A 19,609-nucleotide genomic window follows, 5' to 3' on the forward strand; every position below is an offset into this window, starting at 1 on the left:
AGGGAGTCCCAGCTACTGAGAGAAGAGATTGGCCAAGCCATGTGTACTGAACGTAGCACCCTCTGAGGGACAAGGGGTTAGACCCTGCCTTTCCCCTCGTGTCCTGGGTTCAAACCCTCCACCCCGTAAAACTCCGCGGCCCTGCAGGCTTGGTGAACCGAGCTGTTATCTCAGTGAAGGACACAATGCAGGGCCTTAGTGCCGGCGGGCCTCTCCGTGGTAGGACTGAACACCTTCCTCAGCCACAGTCACATCGTTCCCCACCACCACCACCACCACCACTAGCGCTTTCACACTAGTGGCACTCCTAGTGTGTTAGAAGCTCACTTAGTCCTATAGCAACCCCGGGGGGAAACTGAGGCACGAGGCTGCATGCCGCTCACCGAAGGTCACACAGCTTAGGAAACCGCAGAGCCTTGATCTGAACCCCAGCAGGACGGCTCCAGAGGCCTTGCTCTAAACCAGGGGTGGGTCAAACGCTTCCCGTAAAGAGGACGTATTTTAGGTTTTGCCTGCCCCACGGTCTCCATCACAGTATTTAACTATCCCACTGTCATTTGAAAGCAGCCACAGATTTTGCCTAAGTAAATGCGCATGGCTAGGTCCCCAAAACACTTGATTTTTAAGAACAGGCTATGGCCAGATTCAGCCCAAGAGCTGGAGTTTGGCCACTGGCCCCGGTACTAAACTGGCCTGCTGGACTGTCCCCAGTGGGCACGTGAAAAAGAAATGTGCCCGGTTTTGACTACAGTGGCCTTTGGGGAGAAGAGAGGGAAATTAAGAAATTTCCTGAGACTATCGAACACTCAAAAAAGTAGGCAGGGGCATGGTTATAGATCATTCGAGAAGAAGATCTCGGCAAGAAAGAGGAAAGAAAAAGAGAGGCTGGAAAATGCAGGTGGGGAGTCCCCTGTCCGAGAACGGGAGAGGCAGAGGGGCAGAAGGAAGGTGCTCTGGGACACGTTCCCTTCGCCTGGGCCGTCCGTCCCTTGGCGATGCCCCCACCCCCATGCTCCAAGTGTGGCCACCCGGCCTCCCGGGCTGCAACAGCTGGCTCTCAGAGCATTTCCCATGGTGGCCGAGGTCTGTACGGAGGGGAAGCAGTACACAGAATACCTAAAACCTGGGGCTTCCTGGCCAGGAGACTCCTGAGAGCTTCCTTGCCTCGGGCCAGGATGAAGCTATGAGGGCTTTGAAGTTCATCTCCAAGATAGATTTTCAACCATAACTCCGGGGAGGGCAGGCTCCCCCCTTCTCCACAGGAATCACTCAATAGCGCCCAAATGCTTTAATGAGAGAGACACAGAGGGAGAGAGACAGACGAAAGGAGAGAGAGCAGGACGGCGGGATAAGGGGAGGCAGTGTGGAGGGGGGACGGGCAGAGGGAGGGGCGCTGGGCACGGGGCACAGCCCGGCCCCTTCATGGCTCTCTGTTCCTTTATCTAGAAAGGGAAGGCCTAGACTAGGACCTCACTACTCCATGTACTCCACTGGTGTGTGCCCCAGGAGCCTTGGCTTCTCCTGGGGAATTTGTGAGAAAGGCTGCTTTTCAAGCCCGCCTTAGAGCTAGGCATCAGAACCCGCATTTCCACAAGAGCCCGGGTGACTCACATGCACACTGAAGTTCCAGTAGTGTGAGCCGAAGTTTTGTTGGCAGGTGGGGGGCTGCTGTGCCCACCTATCGCCTCCCTTCACTGCCGTCTTCGGGCAAAGGCGCCCTGCTTTTCTTTAGGGAGATCCTCTTTCTCCTCACCCCCAATCCCAGTGTTCCTGTGGAGCGGAGTCCACGGGAGGCTGGTGTGTATGACAGGCCCAGCAGAACTGAGCACTAGATCCTGCTGGCCCAGAGCGACTAGGTGATCGGTTCAGGGGAGCCAAGAAATGCCAACAGCAGGGTGACAGAATGTAAGGTGGCTGCTGGTGGTGGCCCCCTTGGCATCACACAGAGCAGCAAGGAGAGAAACAGAGTTGAGAGGTGGAGAATGAGCCCTGCTACACTGTCTGAGCACCTGTATCCAGCCATGCCCGAGCTGGGCTTTCCCACTGGCGAGTGAAAGCGCTGTGGCCTCAGTGCAGTTCTGCTGGTCTGATCTGAATGACAGATGCGAGAAGGACCTCCAGGGTCCCAGGAGGAGAGGGCGGGCAGGTCTCTCTCCACTGCCGCTTTCCCATCCTCCGTTTGACCAGAAGCATCCTTCTCCCTCCTCGGAGCTTGACACAACTGCTCGCCTTGCCAGAAGGTCAGGGGACGGTTTTGCAGTAGGCATGAGGGCACTTAATTGGGAAATTCTTACTGAATCCTGACTGCATACAAGGTTCTGGAAGCATGTCAAGATAGCAAAAAAAAAAAAATGTAACCACCAACGGCCTGGCCTTAGGGAGTTCACACAGCACACACCATGGAAGAACACGTTTAGGAAGCAACATCTGACAAAATTAACGTAGTCCAGAAAGAGTTTTCAATGCTGAGTGGGTGCTGGAGAGGGGAAGAAATAGGCTTCCATCTGGCCTGCTCTCCCACCCCAGCCCCAGGGAGGTGGCTCTGCTGCCGCTGGAGAAGATGGGGAGCCGTCTCCCCCACATGGCGACGCCCACCTCCCAAAAGGAGCTCGAGGCTGGCAGGTTCCAACCCCGCCCCCAGGAGGCGCCCGCTCCCAGCCTCCTCCCCACCTTCACAGGCTCACAAGGATGATGCCCGAGCTCCTGGCTGGCTCCCTGCCTGGCATGCTGCTTTACCCAGAGTGGGTGCCTTTAAGTGGCTGCTCTCTCTTGCCTACCTGTGGCGCCCAGACCTGGGTAGACCCCTCAGTATCACCCACGTGCCAGGACAGGATTTAAAATCCAGACACCCCTGTTCCAGTTTGCCAGCCCAAGGCCATGCCCAGAGTGATCTGTGTGTATCTACTGCCCCCTCAGCAGAGCGTTCTAACAGGTGTGCATTCAAGCTTCTGCAGTTGAGAAATATCAAGGCTAGGGGTTGCCCTGTATGGTTGTTCAGGTTGTGCAGTATGTGAGTGGCTCCCCCTAGAGGCAGAGAGCTCTGAAGATCCTGCCAGGCAGGTTTGGGGTGGGGAGTAAATCTACCTTATTTGCTAGGTTCTTCCCGGATTTGTCTGATCTCTTACAAATAATAGTGCTCGACACTCTTGACAGTCTGCGTCATACAAGGTCGCTGTCAAAGCTGATGCTTTATGGGTTGTTTCATTTATTGTCCTCACAGCAGGGGTTTTCAAAACGCAGAAATAGGAAAACAAAGGAAAGGGCTTCACATTTGTACTCGTGAGCTTTCCTGGGGGTGCTTTAGCTGCCTGGCCCACCACAGAAAACCGGATACAGCAGCAGAGTGAGAGCAAAGCCTCTGCTTTCCATGGCAATGAACTTGCTTTCCGGTCCTTTAAGGAAAGCCCACCCCACAGTAAATTGCTGAAAGGCCAATCCCTTCACTACCAATTTAATGCTAAGAGCCGGTGATGTTCATCAAATCTGACAGCGTTTTGGTAAAGGACAGCTCTGCTGATTAGGCCGTTGTCCACCCAAGTATTACAAGGCTGAGGAAGCCATAAATCTTAATCCAGGGATAGCAGGAGAAAGATCTGAGGCTGAGAAGGGTGGGGGAGAAAGAACAGCCCCAGCAAGAGCCCATCTATCACTTCCGGCCCAGCCCACGGGTGCCACGGCGGCAGCTCGGAGGCCGACACTGAGCCGCCAGGCCCCTCCTTGGCTCTCCCACAGTTGGAGGGTCCCCAGGAAGGGTTTTCCAGGTCAGGCTCTTAGCCAGTGTCTGGGACTTTCTGGAGAGCAAGGATCCCGACAGCCCCTTCCATCAGGGGCATCTCTACCCGAAAAGTGCTTCCTAGTTGGTGGGCAAGACCCTAAGAAGGGAGCTTATTCTACTGGATGAGGTGAAGGTATTGGTCCTGGTCACTGGGAAGGGGACGTGCGACCCCAGGGAGTTTAGGGCAACAGTTGGAAAAACTGGCAAGCTAGCCAGCTGAAGAGGGCAGGGAGGCCACGGAGGGGAGCAGTGCTAGCCGGGGGTGGGCTGAGACTTCGGGGCTCCCTGAGCGCTGGGCCTCCGTGTCCCCTGCTGACCAGGCCGTGGTTAGTGCCAAAACACCGAGTGCCTATGTGGCCCCCTGCTGGGCACAGCCACACAGGAGCAACCCCAGGACTGGGAACGGGCGGTGGGACCTCTTCTGATGGAGTGGCTTTTGAGAACTGGCCACCCCTGGCCACTGGGGATTCTGCTGCCTTCGCCACTGCCAACCTCTGGCTGCCTCCAAGGACAGCGGAGCCCACCCAAAAGGGTGAGGTCGAGACTGCCTTCTTCTCCACCCTATGCACCCCAAAACCTGTCCCCATGTACTTTCTACCAGGGAGAACCTGCCCACTTAACTCCACTACTTGGGGCCAAAGGAAACCCAGTCGGTTCCTCTTTCTCCTGGCAACAGTTCGGTCGGTCCACTGGATCTATCTACTGTCCTGGAAGAGAAGCTGGGGGCCCCAAGCAGGCTTTTCGCTTCTGGTCACAGCCTAGCAGGGCGGGAGAGGGCATCCAGCCCAGGCTGACCAACTGAGAGATTCAGATGGTCTCTTTCCCGCACAGTTTCCGCAAACCAACACGGGAAGACCGGGTGATGACAGCCTGGGACGCGTCGAGGAAGCGGAGATGATGGGGACTGCGGGGCCAGGGACAGAGCTGTGAGGGGGAGGCCGGGGGACAAAGGCACAGGCTGCATTAGGCTCACGGCGGGGGACAGGGGAGCCCTGCTTCCAAGTCTCCTGCCTGGTGCTCCTACAGCCCATTGGCCCTGTGGGCACCCTTCAGAATGCAGCCGCCGGGGATCTTCTTAAAACGTGAGCCCAAACACATAACTCTCCTACTGAAGACGGTCCAGAAGATTCTTTGCATTTAAAATGAAATCCAGACTTCCTCCTGGGCTCCTTCCGGCCACTGTGTCATCTGCCTGCTGTGACCTGTGACCCCTGACCCCCACGCTCTGCCTCTCCATCTCTCCACACCGGCCACCCCAGGGACCCTTCAGCCTGACCCACCTTCCTGCCACCCCCACTGCGCCCTCCACTGGGAGACTCCCACCAGACCTTCACGGGGCTGGCTCTGCTCCTCCTCAGCAACCAGGTCAGGGGTGGCCCCCAGGGAAGACTCTGCTGTCCCCCTTCTCTAGAGCGGCTGCCCCCCAGAGCCTCCCCATGACCCCCAGGCTCGAGGGGGAAGTGTGAGCTCCAGGCCAGCAGGGCCCGGCCTGCCTCACTCACGGCGCTGACTCCAGCACCTACAATTGCCCCCACAGGCCACGGGTTCAAAGGCCCCAACGGGCCAGGTGGGAAGCCATGTGGTAGGGGGAAACAGCAGCCAGAGCACAGCAACCAACCGCAGCCACCACGTGGCCTCAGCCCGGGGCGCTAAAGGGAGTGGTAGGGACTGTGGGCACCACAGTCTGCATGTACCCGGCCTCATGGGGCGACTGTTACCGCGCTCTGCTGACGGCGGCCTCAAGGGAAGGGGAAGCCGAGCATACAGCTCTTTCCATTTTTCCAGGGAAGTCAGAATGGAGCTTTAAAAAAAAAAAAAAAAATACAGAAAAACTTTTGAATTTAAATGTTAGTGAGTGACTAAGATTCTTTTAAACCGTTTTGAGTCCAAAAAACATTCTCCGGGGGACAAGTTCAGCCCACAGGCCTCAAGCTGCTCACTTGGAAGTCCAGCAGGCCAGTCCTCCGTACGCTTGGACCGGCTGTCGCATCGTCCTCGCGGGCGGGGCCGTCCCCCACCGTCCTCCCAGCCGGGACTCCAGGGCAAGGACCCGGCCTTGTGGGATTGTTTCCACCTCCAGAGCCTCACACAGTGCCTGGGTCAGGGTCATAAATGTTCATTTAAAATTAAAGGATGATGTCTTTTGGGACCTGACTTCTGGTCCTCTCACCACACTGAATGCTCCCCGGTTTATCCATATCAAGGGGGAATGTCCCCCAAAACACCGCATGCTGGGGGAGCAGCGTAGTAGGGGGTGGGCTCTACTCCCGCTTTCCGCCTAGGACGCCTGTGAGTTCAGTAGAGGCCAGAAAGTCGGTCTATGTTTCCCAGATGCCCTTTCTGTGGACGTTCTGGAAGCGAGCTAGGTACAGCCCATCAGCAGGCCTCCTGCAATCAGGGAGAGCAAAAGTGGGGTGGAAAGAACAGGACACACACTGGCTGATTCTGGGCTGAGCACAGTGGCCGAGGAGACAAGTTTTCAAGTGCCCCAGCCTGGTGGGACCAGCTATGGGCAGGGCTGATCTAGCAGGCGCGGCATCAACAGAGGCCAAGAGTGGTGGTGGTGGCCTCCTGCTTTCCGGAAGCCAGCTAAGGTGACGCGTCCCTGATGCAGACCCGCGCCACCTGCCCCGCCGTGTCCTAGATAGTGGCTTTCCTGGCAGGCTGTGCTGGAAGGCTGGGTGCCATTCCAGGAGGCCCCCCAGCCTCCCACTCGGGGTCCCTCCTCTTGTCACCCGGAGAGCTTGTAAGCACCTGCTTCCCTTCATCTCTGATTACAACGGCCTGAGTGGTCTCTATGGTTAGGCACTGACTGACCCTGACCGATACAGTGCAGAAGGACAATCGCAGCCTTCACGGCCTTAGGAAGCCAGGAAATTAGCCATGATTAGGCCCCGTGAAGTGTGAGACCACAGGGAGAGGTGTGGGGGGGGGGGGGAGGGATGCTAATTAATCTTAGGCCAAGTCTTTTTAAATTGCACAGGCTTTGGGGCCAGCCGTGAAGTCACAGTCTAAGATGCAAATATGGCTCCCGATAATAGAAGGCACTCAAAACAACTAGGAGGGTCTGAAGTGGGAAGTGGAGAAAGGCTTCCTTAATGAGAAATCAACATTCATTGCTGGGGACAAAAGGAGGCCTCCGGGCTGTGGGCCCCATAGGCCTTGCTCTTCTGCACCGAGATAAGGCTGTGGGATTCAGTGGGCCAGAAAACCCCTTCAGTACTTCATTATAGACCTACAAAGGCAAGGGAAGACCAGTGGGTTTGCGGGTCACAGGTCTGGGCTTCAAACCTCCCTAGTGGCTATGTGGCTCTGAGCAAGTCACCTTATCCTTCTGGCCCTCAGTTTCATCAAGGGCACAATGACAACAGTTACAGACCTACGGGGTGATGGATTGCAAAGACGGGCCAATAAAACTTACAGAAAATTTTCCTAAAGACCCACCCATTTGGCACAGTGTAAAAGATCAGGCCCAACGTGGGTGACCACATTAAAAAGGATTACATACCACTGCTTAAGCCTCATCTCAGACCAAGTGAGTCAGAATCTCTGCGGGAAGGGACTGCCAGGTGATGTGAATGCACTGTGGGGACTGAGACCCACTGACCCCAGGCCAAGTGTGAGTAACCACAGGGTAAGGACTACATGGGCAGGAATACAGCACCTGGAGCACAGATCTAAGCTCGGGTTTTGCTGCTGTCACTTCTTAGTGGTTGGCCTTGGAAAGCTCACTTAGCTTTACCGAGCATTCATTTCCTTGGCTTCCTTAAAACAGGAGGAAATTTGGAACTTGCCCTACCAATCTGCCGTGAGGACAAAGGTACATAGTAGGTGTGCAGTAAAAGATAGCTGTGTAGGGGCGTCTGGGTGGCTCAGTGGGTTAAGCCTCTGCCTTCAGCTCAGGTCATGATCCCAGAGTCCTGGGATCGAGCCCCGCATCGGGCTCTCTGCTCAGCAGGGAGCCTGCTTCCTCCTCTTTCTCTGCCTGCCTCTCTGCCTACTTGTGATCTCTGACAAATAAATAAAATTTTTAAAAAAAATAAAAGATAGCTGTGTAAACAAGTGATCACCACGGGGCTGTGAGTCTGTGCTGGGGTGCCCCATCCCCCACCTGGAGGGGAGGATCATGCCACGGAGAGGGAACTAGAGGACCCACAGACCCCTCTACCTTCTAGGGGCCAATACCACACACAGAAAGGACACCCATGTGGTGCCCTGCCAGACGCACCAAGGCCCACAGGGATTCCCAATGCCGGGATTACGTTTCTGTTCCCACAAGAACCCTGTTCCTTATTCTAAAGCATGAGCAGGGGCCATGCGTCTCGACACTGCCCAGGGCTCCCAGACCTGGTGCCATCCGCGACGCTGGACTTTGCTGGGGGCTGTCCGCGAATTGCGTCTTAAAGCTTCCTCCGCTTCTCGCAATAGGGTTCTCCGTCCATGATCTGCAACAGGGGTGAGGGAAAGAGGCTCAGTGGGGTACTGGTGGCAAGTCCACACCCAGGGAAGACCAGGGACCTCCAGCTAACATGCACTCCCCTGTGCCCGAAGTTTTGTAGGCAAAGAGAGTCCTGTTTGTAGCAGCAGGCCGGTAGAAAATGGGCCAAATGCTCAGGAGAAAGGGAATGGGGGGTAAGTCATAGCTGAAATGGGCAGGTCTGTATACAAAAGGAACAGTCTCCGAGATTCGGAAGCAGGATACAAGCCAGGTGCGCTACAGGCCAGTGTTTGTGTAAAAGAGGAGAGAAGGGAGAGATATTTGTTGGGGGAGTGAAGGTACTGCTGGTGGCCCAAGTACAGAAGAGACTCCTGCTAATCGCACCTCCTTGAAACCTGGACCAGGAAAGGCCTGTTTCTCCCAGCCAGCAGCAGGTTGGCCTGACTCCTCCTCCCCAAGAGCTAGGAGAATCATCCCATTTCCCTCATTGCCCTGGGTGCTAGGAAGCTCATGCTAAACTTGAAGCTGGACTGCAGTGTCCTTCTCCTAGGAGAAGGTTTGGGGACATCACTCTCTCCTTTTATCTCCTTGTTGTTTTGACTTGTACTGTCTGTTATGGCTTGGGACATTTCCCATACCTGTAAGGCAGTGACTCAGAACAACATGAATCAAGATTATTGTGCGACAGGCATTTTACATTTCTTATGTCATTTAATCTTCCTGGCAAGCCGGCAAGGTGGGCTTAAGTATTCTCATGTCATAGAAGAGGAAACTGAGGGTCAGGGAGGACCCTATTGCCAGAGCTCTCAAAGCTAGAGAGTGGCAGAAACCCAGCTCTGTCTCATTCCAAATGTTCTTCCTGTAATGCAGGGAGTAGGCCAGGTCCCCAGACAAAGCAGTCTGCCTTCAAGGGCACCCTGGTGTCCTCGGGATGGGTGCCCCCCTCAGTCCCATTTGACAGATGGCCTGGGAAACAAAGGCCCGGGAGGGAGACAAAGTAACCTGGCCAAAAACTGAGACCCCACCCCGTGTGCTCTGACATGTCGTTTGCTTTCCCGCCAGGTTGTTTTTGGTGCCTGTCCTGGGCCGGCTGCTGGGTGGCGTGATCCTATACCAACTTCACAAACTCCCTGAGATTTCAATACAGGACACACAGGATCGATTGCAAGTCTGTGCAGTCTGGATTAAATACACTCAGCACAAACCGTGGAGTTAAATATCACGCAGGGTTGGGTACTGAAGTGAAGACAGAGCCACTGAAAATTGGGTGTAATTTAAATTATTCTAGACACTTCTTTCAATTACTGGCATCGCAAAATGGAAAAGCCAGGAATTTACTGCTCTCATCACCTTTGCCCTGGGGGTAATGGAGGCCAAGGCTAAGTTTTAAAAGGAATAAAAAGGGATTTTGTTCTTTCTCACACTCCTGCTCTCTCTCTCTCTTTTTTTTTTTTAGAGAGAGAGAAAGGAAGTGCACGCACAGACGAGCAGGGGGCGGGGCAGAGGGCGAGACAGAATCTCAAGCAGGCTCCTCGTCTGGTACAGAGCCTGACATGGAGCTCGATCTCACGACCCTGAGACCATGACCCGCACTGAAATCCCCAGTTGGCTGTTTAACCCACTGTGCCACCCAGGCGCCCCCTGCTCTCTTGCTGGCAAAGTGAGTAAACTTAAACAGGTTAACTAGTCATTTGCAGGTAAGTTTAGGGGCACAGGACGTGGCTCCACGGGGCCCTGTGACCTGTGCTCACCGTGTGTCCCCTCGGCGTGGGAGGCACTCCTGGTGAAGTCGGAGTGGACGGCTTTCCGGGGGGACGACTTCAGCTCCGAATTGGCTCCATTGACGTAGACAGAGAAACCCTGCTCCAAGTGCTCCAGCCTCAGCTGCATGGGGTCCTTGGTTTTCAGATGCTTTAATATCCTGGAAGAGAAACAATCACTTCCTCCTTGTTATGTGAGCCTGGGCCGCTGCCCACCCCCACGTGGGGAGAGAACTGTGCCTCTGACGGGCAAAGCGTCTCTAATCGGAGGCCGGGTGGCGGGTGCCCAGCTGTTCATCGACAAACAGCCTGTCAGGGGCCCATTACACACACGGAGAAGCAGCAAGGGGGAGACTGTTCCGGGCTCTGCAGGGGTGTTTCTGCTTTCGCTCTGAGGCTCAAGTGCACGTTAGCAGCAACGCAGGCACGCGTCATTCCTCGCCCCGCGGGGACCAGGAGGGAAAGCAGGCAGGTGCGAACACTGCCCAATTTCATGCATCTCCACCTTGTGTGGACAGTGGCACCTTCTCCAGGGTTTAACAAAACACGGGTCTAAGAGTCTTAGGTCCTAAGCCTTTGGACCAAGGAATTTCAGAGAATATCTACAAATCAGAAAACATCCTTCGTCAGACCAGGCAGACTGACTTTTTGCTTCAGTAAATAAATGTGTTCTCAGAAGCTCGCCTGACACCTCAAATGTCATCATTTTATATTCTGATGCAGTGAAGGTATATATCAAAGTAGGCTTTAGCTCATGCCCTTTTGGCTAAAAGGGTCTTGGTTTGAACAAGGCTGGACCTCTAGTTCAAGTTTTCTCGAGTTTTCTCTGGATTTATTCCCACACCACCAAGCTGCCTGGCAACCAGCGTGCATTCCCTTTGTGATTTTAAGTAAGTTCCTATCAAACTAGCAAAATGCAAATTTTAAAAAAATAATAGAAATAGTAACCACATAAAGGGTGTGTACAAGGTGCCAAATTTGGTTCTACTTGTGGTACGGATACAGTAGTTGGTTCTTGTTATTCGCAGTTTTGTTTTATGAAGTCCCCACAAATCCTGAGTTAGGGAATACTGAAATCTTGTTCCCAGGGGAAAATACAGGATTTGGTTTCTGTGAGCCTCTGTCGCAACAGTTTCATTAAATGATCACTACAGAACCCTGCTGCATATGCGTTCCTGTTTAAAGGCACCTTGTTTGATACATGGTTTATACATGGTTGAGACACTGACATGAAACTCAGCAGCCAACAGGTCTGTAACTCAGGCCTGAGGGAAGCTCATCTAACATGTTTTTTCTCCCTTAAGAGACATCATAGCCTTCTTGCACTTAGGAACATCAAACGCACTTCAGGACCATGCTTAGGGTACAGTTTAATCAGCAAAATCACCAAGGAAAAACATAACAATGTGTAAGACACGGCACTCAGTATATACTGTGAAAAGGCCACTTTTTTATGGGGTAAGAGCTAAAATAAGAAGGTGAAGTATTCCCTTGTTCTACTGCAGCTGGGAATGTGTGTGTGTTGGGCAGCTAAAATTTTTTGCCACTCTGCACTTGTCTTTGAATGAACACAAAAGCGCTGCAAATATTTAAAATTTACAAATAAGTTTTCGTCAGTAGATGAATTCATATTTAGGGAACCATGAATAACAAGGATTGACCATATTAAGACCTTCATCTTCTCCAACAACCCTATGGGGTAATTACTTTTATTATCCCCATTTAATAGACAAGGCACGTGAGACACAGAGAGGTTAAGTAACTGGCCCAAGGTCACACAGCAGGCACGGTGGTAGGCTAGACTGCAAACTTAAGCAATCTGGCTTGAGTGTTCACCACAGCAAAGACAACCTCTAAAGCTAAGCAAGAGGACACTGAACCTGGCAAACATAGACACTGCTGCTAATTCAGACATAATATGAAAATAGAGAAAATGCCATATGCTTGGTGTTCCCCCAGGGAGCCCACTGCAGCAAATCAGTCTTGACCAGGAACAACAGTGTTCGGTCATCACCAACCCCTGAAAGCAACCCAAATGTGCAGCAGCGGGGAATGGAACCTGCGATCCCACGTAGCTGATATCATCACTAAGAGTCTGTCCAGATGTGAGGAACTGCTTGCAATTGGGGGGAAGGGGAGGGGAGCAAAGGCAGAATAAAAACGGAACTGTGTGGTTCAGTGCCACGTTGGAAAAAGGTGGGTTTGTGGACCAGGAGTGGAAGGTGATACGTGGGAAAATCCTATCAGTTGTTGAGGAGGGCGGTGGCATTACGGGTGATCTCTTTGTTTGTTTTTCAAATGTTTCTTTAGCTGTTGATACATCCATCTTTTTCAACAATTGTGGCAGGAACATTTATTACAGACTTCTTATCTCCTGCCGGCCTTAGAAGCCTGGGAGTTGATTGTTGGGCCGGCAACAGCATGAAACACAAGGAAGGAAAACACAAGTCACTAAGAGACGCTTTGGCAAACAGAGCCATCCTTGCTCTCTCTGGAGCAAAACACCCAAGGCTGCAGTGGGCCCTGGGGAAAGTGTGCAGGGAGCCTGAGCCCTAGGAGGGGCCCAGAGAGTGGAAAATCTGACCACCCAGGCACAGGGTGCCTGCCTCCACCTCCCTCCGGGGGTCTCCTGACTCTGGGCAGGTGGTGACGGTGACATCCCACTTGCTGTGTGGGATCCGGAGCTGGTACTCCATGTGTGCTTCTTTTTAAGCAGAATGATTGATGAAAACACGGATTTATGAAACTGATAAATGAGGAGATAATTATCCAGACTGTGAAAGGGATCGCTGAAGGAACTCCCCGGCTACAGCTGAGCCGACAGTGATACGCACTATGCACGCGGCATCGAAGAAAAGTGGTGTCTTTTTTGTGTGTTTTTGTTTAATTGATAGCCTGCTTTGCATAAAAAGCGGGCCCTCGTGTAGGGGATTCAGAAAACTCAGACAAGGTCGCTCCCCTGCGGAAGAAGGAGCCCCTGCCCACCCGGTGCCCCATCACTCGCTGGGTTCTGGGTTTTGAGGGATGCAGGGTAGGGGCTGGCTGCCTCACACCACAGGAGACTCTCGCTGTGTCTGTCCAGTCTCCCCTCCTACTATGGAGACGGACCCCTGGATGTGGGGACCATGCTGAGCATAAGGAATGTTCTCGATACCTGTTTCTGGAAAAAGTGGCTCTAAGACCCTCCAGGTCTAGCAGGGGAGAGAAGACACAGATGCATATTCTCCCAGCTCCCATGGTCCTCGTGCTCATCACTGGAGCCTGTCTGTCTTAGCCTGTAGCGGCCTGTGGGGCTGCTTGTACAGAGCTCTTTGGACAGAGGAGCATGACAGTAGGACATGTAGCATGACAGTAGGAGCATGACAGGGGGATACCACTGGGTGGGAGGGGCACAAACAGGGGTCCAGTGGGCGAGAGGGCATGACCAAGCGGGGGGGGGGGGGGGCGTTGCTCCTGGGCGTGGCCATGCCTGGGTTGCTGGCTGAACCCCTTGGCCTGAGAGCGCTGTGGCTGCTGTGTGACCAGGCTAGCCACGAGGCCCCTCCAACCTCAGTTACCCCAGGGGACCTGAGAGCTTCTCCAAGGGTCAAACATTCCAGCAATACCTGGATGTCAGCTCAGGGAGAATTGTTACGGCAGTATGGCAATGATGGTGATGGTGATGGTGGTGATGGCACCTGGGTGTTGTCCCTCTCACTCCCTTACTGGTCCTTCCATTGGCTTATTTTATAGATAAACTTACCCAAGGTCACAGAGCCCAGGATGCAGCCAGGACTTAAAGCCTGGTCCACAAGGCTCCAGAGCCCACTCCCACCCACATCATTCTGCTGTGTCTAGTCTCCTCCCTTAACATGTCACAGGGTCCCTGAGGGAGGAGAGTCTGGATGAGGAGCAGTGGCTTCCAGCTGGGGGCTTCCTGGAGGTGGTGGCATTTGAGAGCAGGCCTGATGGGTGGAGAGGGGGAGGGCAGTGGTTCAGAGAGCCTGCTATTTCTCCAAGAACGTCAGTGCCCACGGGCTCTGGGATTCACCCTTTCGGATGTCAGCATCCCCCACAGGAGGATATGATACCATTGCTGGGCTCCTGGATCCGGAGGGATCCAGCATTTAGAGGGATGCATCACAGCCCATCTTGGCCATCCACCCTCCAGCACTTGGCCCTGTCTGGTTGATGGGTTGTTGAGCAAATCTGTCGGGTGTGATTATATCTTTCATGAAGGTGAGTGACCAGAATCACTAAGGATCCTCTGGGAGGTTTGTACAGGGGTGACCCAGGGCTGTCACACCCTCTTCCACCTCCTCTGGTCCTCTCCTGCAGCACAAGATCATGTTCTGCTTCTTTGGGCATAGTTATAAATAGATGACCTTGTGCTCACCTGCCGCACCCCAGGAGTTCCTCAAGGGCAAGGGCTATGGGCAGACACCTGTTCGTTCTGCCTCGCCGGCAACTCTCCCCCATCTTCCAAACCGAGCCTCTCAGATCCCCTTTCAGAACCTCCCCACTCCTACTCTTACTCTACTATTATACACTTGCTCCGCCACCCAGCTTAAGGAGATAGCCAAGGAGTGGCCCGTCAGACCATGCCACCTCACCTGGCACAGGGCATGACTGACTCGGGGCTGGGGCCAGGGCCCTCCTCAAGACTTTCACTGGAACTATCAGGAAGGAAGTGCTCTCTTCTCCTTTAGGCAGGATGTAAGTGTGGGGCCGCCAGTGGCTACCTTGGCCTCCATGAAGAAAGTACCCGCCTGAGGGACTCCAACATGGAGTTAAAACTGAGTACCTGGATACAACTATGCCTGAAGCTGGTTTCTTGCTTTTATGAGCCAATACTTTTTCCTTATTGTTTAAGGTCTATTTACCCTGGGTTTCTCTCCACTTGACCCTGGGAGCACTAACTAATAAAGTCTGTACCTTCCTCATCACGATGCTCTCCTTCACGCCAGTGGCAGTGCTAAGCACCGAGAAGGCACTCAGTGAATTCCCACTGAATGAGGAAAAGAGTAACATCACCAGCCTCTGTGGCGGCTATGTTCTGGGCAAGGTCACTCCTGGAAACTGGTTCCAATGATCACACCCCCCCACCCATTTCTCAGGTCACAGGGCAACCTGGGTAAGAAGGCTAGGTTTTCATTTCTGTCTGCGCACACTACACAGCCGAGATGCTGATTTTCTACCAGGTCATATAACCAGATTTCCAATAAGCTGCGGTTTATTTCCACAAAACCCGTCATTGTGAATGTGGCAACTCTGGCGGGTTTCTCCGCTCCTGGTAATTCATGACAATGTCATACCAAACATCAAACAGAAAGGAGAGCCCGGCTCTACCACTTCCTGCCTCGATGACCTTGGACACACGGCTTACCGCTCTGGGTCTCCTTTGTCTGGAAAATGGGCGCAAGGAGTGCAGCTCCACCTTACCACGTAGCGGGAGCGCACAATGAAGTGATGGGGTGAGGTGCCCGGCGCGCGGAAGGCACCCCAGAAAAGGTGTCTCTAAAGCAACACCCGGCGATCGCTCGGGGGGCCACGCACTTTTCATGTCTCCAGTGGGACTCAGGCCAGCCCCCTCTTGGTGACAACACGTCCCCCAATTTTTATGGCAACTTGGCCTGGACATATTTTTTCATTGCCTTTGTGCTACAACCTTGTCTCTGGATATTCTCCTCTATGCTATTGGCTGGGGCCCTTCGATTGTGCACCTATTGATCTGCTGATTAATGAGAAGCAATTTGCTCCTAAGGAACTATGACAATGTCCTCCCAGACAAGTCACAAGGATATGATTAAACGATCACTCAGGTGTTCGGTGGCACCATCCAGCCTGCCAGGAACGGGATAAAAACACCCTGCTCCATGGCATTAATGATGATAAAAACCCATGTTGGACTAATCAGCACAAGCCTCCTGCTACGGTAGCCGGAGCCGCCCCCGGGTCGGGGAGATGAGCGAGCACAGGGCAACCCGCACAGAGGACACTGCCTGGCTGCGCTTCTAGCTGCTCCTACAGCTAGAAGCTGTTCGAGAGTTGTGTACCCGTTTGAGAGTTCGCCACTAGGGGTCGCGCTGCCTCAAATGGGGGCATCTGGCAACAAGAGCAGGTGTTGGTAGAGATCCTGGGCATCTCAGTGGTAAAGGGGTCGGAATACTCAACTCCTGTAACACCAAGGACTGAACCTGTCCATGCAACATGCAGCGGGAGTCCAGCCAGTCAGATGAGGGCTGAATAGACAGGATGACAGCCACCACCCTCCCCACCCCTCGTCCCGGGGCTCTCTTGCCTGCAAGACCCTAGACTCATTCCCAGTAACACCAAGGCCCAGATTAGGACCCCTCCTCCCCACTCCTGCAGCTGTTTGAGGGGCCTGCAGCCTTCTTCCTGTTTTGTGTTTTAATCTGAGTGCCTTACCAACATTTTAAAACTCAGGAGATTCCGACCCAAATCCAGGTTTGCAGCTGCTCCAGCAACCCTGGAGGAGAGGGACCCCCGTGCCCAGGTTCCCACAAACAACAACTGGCCTGAGCTGAGCAGCTGGGAAGTGGGCCTCCCAGGTGCCCACGGTCTCCACGGAGCTGGCTTCACTCACTGCCCGGCCCCTCCTGGCATCTGAGTTTGCAAACCCAGCTTACCGCGCAGCCTGAGGCCTGGGGACCAACCACAGTTCAGACCGTGAACTTCCGTGGGCCCGGGGCAAGCAGTGAGGAGGGACGCCTCTTTCCAGCCAGACCACATTGCTTTGCCCTCGGTCACCAAACATGGCATCTACCGTGGGACTCTTCCAGAGCTAGCACACCGGACTCAAAATGAGTACCGACTTCATGTTAAATGACATATTGACCGCCTTTAAACACAGACATGAAACGATTCACCTTGATCTAATGAGGCATGATGACAGGCTCAGATTCCACGGGCCGGTCAGAGCCTGGATGACCACAGACTGAGCTATTCCGGTGACTAATGCACAGCCCTGCCAAGTTCAAGATTTGGTCATGACAAAGCCACCTTCTCCCAGAGCGGTGGCAGGGAGGCTAGAGGTGGTACTTACATGTAGAACCATTTGCTACAGCTCAATCAAGGATGCAATTAAATCAGCGAGTGGAGAAACGGGAGCTAGGATTGCAGATAATATCCCGAGCCTCTGAGTGGAGGCTGCCTGCAGCCCGTTCCTAGGTGAAGCAGAGCCTGCATGCTGTTTAATAAATCGAAATAGGGCTTTTATTGGGCTAATAGGAAGGGCTGCCATTGAGCAGCTCATCTTACCTGTTCCTCTGCTGAAGCAATATTAAATACTCATCATGTTTCTCATCAAAGTCAGGCACCATGTCCTTAGCGTAACCCTGAAACGAAGAAACAGACCAGGATGATGTCGGAATGCGGGGGAATTATTCACGGAGGCAGGAGGCTGAGCTTGACGAAGGCCCAGCTCCCTGGGTGCATCGCTCAGGCGACCTGGAGCCCCCAGAGATGGTCTGATGGCCCCATGGGTCTTAGACATACACAGTCAACATCTACAGAAGGGACAAGGCTGGTTTCCCGGTCTCAACAGTGTTCGTTCTGTCCATGCCCTGTAAGATCAGGGGCTCTGGCCAAGATCTGAGCTTTGATGTTTTCTCCACGCTCATTATTTAGTTACCTGAATGATCATAACCAGATGTAACGCACATCAGTTGTTTAAGGAGGGGTCTCATTTTCTTCTTATGCATGCTTATTAAAACACAGTTATCACAAAACTCTATGGCCCAGATGGGGTTCCTTTAAGAACAGACATTGGTGGGGGCAGGCCTCCTCTTCAGGCAACAGAATTCTAGATTTCCTTTCGAGAATCATTCAGCACTGCTCCCCCTTTTTTTTTTTTTTTTTTTAGTTCACTATTTTCCTAAGAGGCCCTTGAAAGTTCCTTTGTTGGCCTCTTGGGTCACATGACCTTGGCCTTAGCCTCTCAACACAGTGCCCCCCTCCCCCCCAACCCGTAGCCACAGTGATTCACTGGTCTGAGGATGAGCTGTGGCCCAAGCCAGGCCCTTGAAAGTCAGCCCTGGGATGGTGCTGATCCTCTTGGGAGAAGAGCTGCTCTCTTTCCAGTGGGGGCTAGGCTGATGAGACACAGGCCAGAACTGAGAATGAGGCCCATAACTGAGACAGCAGGTGCATCAAGAGATGGAGAGAGATCCTTAATGTCATGATTTGACACCCTGGACCCACTTATGTCTGAAGAAGTGTCTGGACAATTCAGATCTTGCTTTAGAAATTTCTGCTGAGTCTCTGTCATTTGCAGCCAAAAGAATTATGTCATATATACCATAATCTGACCATTAAAGATAACCCCCATTACAATTTTCTATAGTTTTATAGAGGGATAATTAATGTAGACTAAACTACACATATTTAAAGTGACATACGTATATACCAGTGAAACCCCCATCATAACTTGAAATATAGCCCCCAGATGTTTTATCATGTACATACATATTTATAAATACACACACAAACGTAGACATTCCTTTATTTTAATTTTTTTTTTGAGGGGGGAGGGAAGAAGGAGAAGGAGAGAGAACCTTAAGCAGGCTCCAGCCCCAGCCTGAAGCCGGGCAGGGAGCCCAATCTCACGACCCTGAGATCATGACCTGAACCGAAATCAAGAGTTGGATGTTTAACCGACTGAGCCACCCAGGAGCCCCCACAGACATTCCTTTAGATAAAAACAGGATCATACTATAAACAACGTTTTGCAATTTTCTGTTTCTTTCTTTTCTTTTCTTTTCTTTTTTTTTAACATATAACGTATTATTTGCCCCAGGGGTACAGGTCCGTGAATCGTCAGGTTTACACACTTCACAGCACTCACCATAGCACACATTCTCCCCAATGTCCATAACCCAATCACCCTCTTCCTACTCCCCACAATTTTCTTTTTCTTAAATTTATTATTATTATTTTTTTTTTTTTGCCAAGGGATGGATTAAAGAGACAATATAGGCTTGGTTCTGGTCACAAGTTACATGGATTAAGTTTTAAATGGCAAGTAAGACATTTGCAATAGAAGTGCAATTTGTATGAAAATCCTAACTGCTACCATGGGGAGAAGAGAAAAGCCCCAGCATTCTCTTCTTCTTAAAATCTGGCTTTAACACCATTATTCTATCATAACCCCAGCCACATGTGACCCATAACCTCCTTAATCAAATATAACAGTTCTTCCCGTGTTCCTCCTTTTCAAAGGCTCTGGGCCACAGGGGACTGCTGACCCCCGTCCGTCCCAAATTCTCCTCCTTCAGCTTCTCCAGCTGTAAAAGAGCCTCTCTTCCCTCCCGCGTCTTGTCTGGCTTCCTTTCCTCCTTGGCCTCAGTTGGGGATGGTCACTATCTGTCCATTTCACTCCTCCAGGTCTCTATCCCCATCTTCACTCTCCAGTTACAAGGAAATGGGTCCTCTGGATGGAAACCTGAGGTCACTCCTGCTCCAGTGCCCAATCCCCCTTCCTGTCCTCTTTCCTACAGAACTCTTGCTGTTGCTACCTGCTTACCTCTTCCTCATCACCCCGCTTCCCATAATACCCCAACATCCCCCTCTCTTTGGGCCCACTCGGGGACAGGATGTACTCCCATCTTCTCCCCCATCCTGATGTCCCAGACACAT

The 19,609-nt window shown here is 52.6% G+C and overlaps 1 protein-coding gene across 4 annotated transcripts in view; it reads right to left on the reverse strand.

The window, feature by feature from the left end:
• Nucleotides 1-19,609, reverse strand: part of KATNIP (katanin interacting protein) — a 172,676-nt gene that overhangs the window by 107,225 nt on the left and 45,842 nt on the right. For all 4 annotated transcript variants that reach the window (XM_045072506.1, XM_045072505.1, XM_045072507.1 and 1 more), the window contains exons 3-5: nucleotides 17,234-17,310; nucleotides 9,965-10,134; nucleotides 8,123-8,220 (exon numbers count right to left, since the gene is read on the reverse strand). In XM_045072506.1, the coding sequence (XP_044928441.1) occupies nucleotides 8,123-8,220; nucleotides 9,965-10,134; nucleotides 17,234-17,310 (345 nt within the window). The remainder of the gene's footprint in view (nucleotides 1-8,122; nucleotides 8,221-9,964; nucleotides 10,135-17,233; nucleotides 17,311-19,609) is intronic.

This window comes from Mustela putorius, unplaced genomic scaffold, assembly GCF_011764305.1.
Source record: "Mustela putorius furo isolate JIRA1106 unplaced genomic scaffold, ASM1176430v1.1 tig00004039_pilon_pilon_pilon, whole genome shotgun sequence".
Lineage (NCBI taxonomy): Eukaryota > Metazoa > Chordata > Mammalia > Carnivora > Mustelidae > Mustela > Mustela putorius.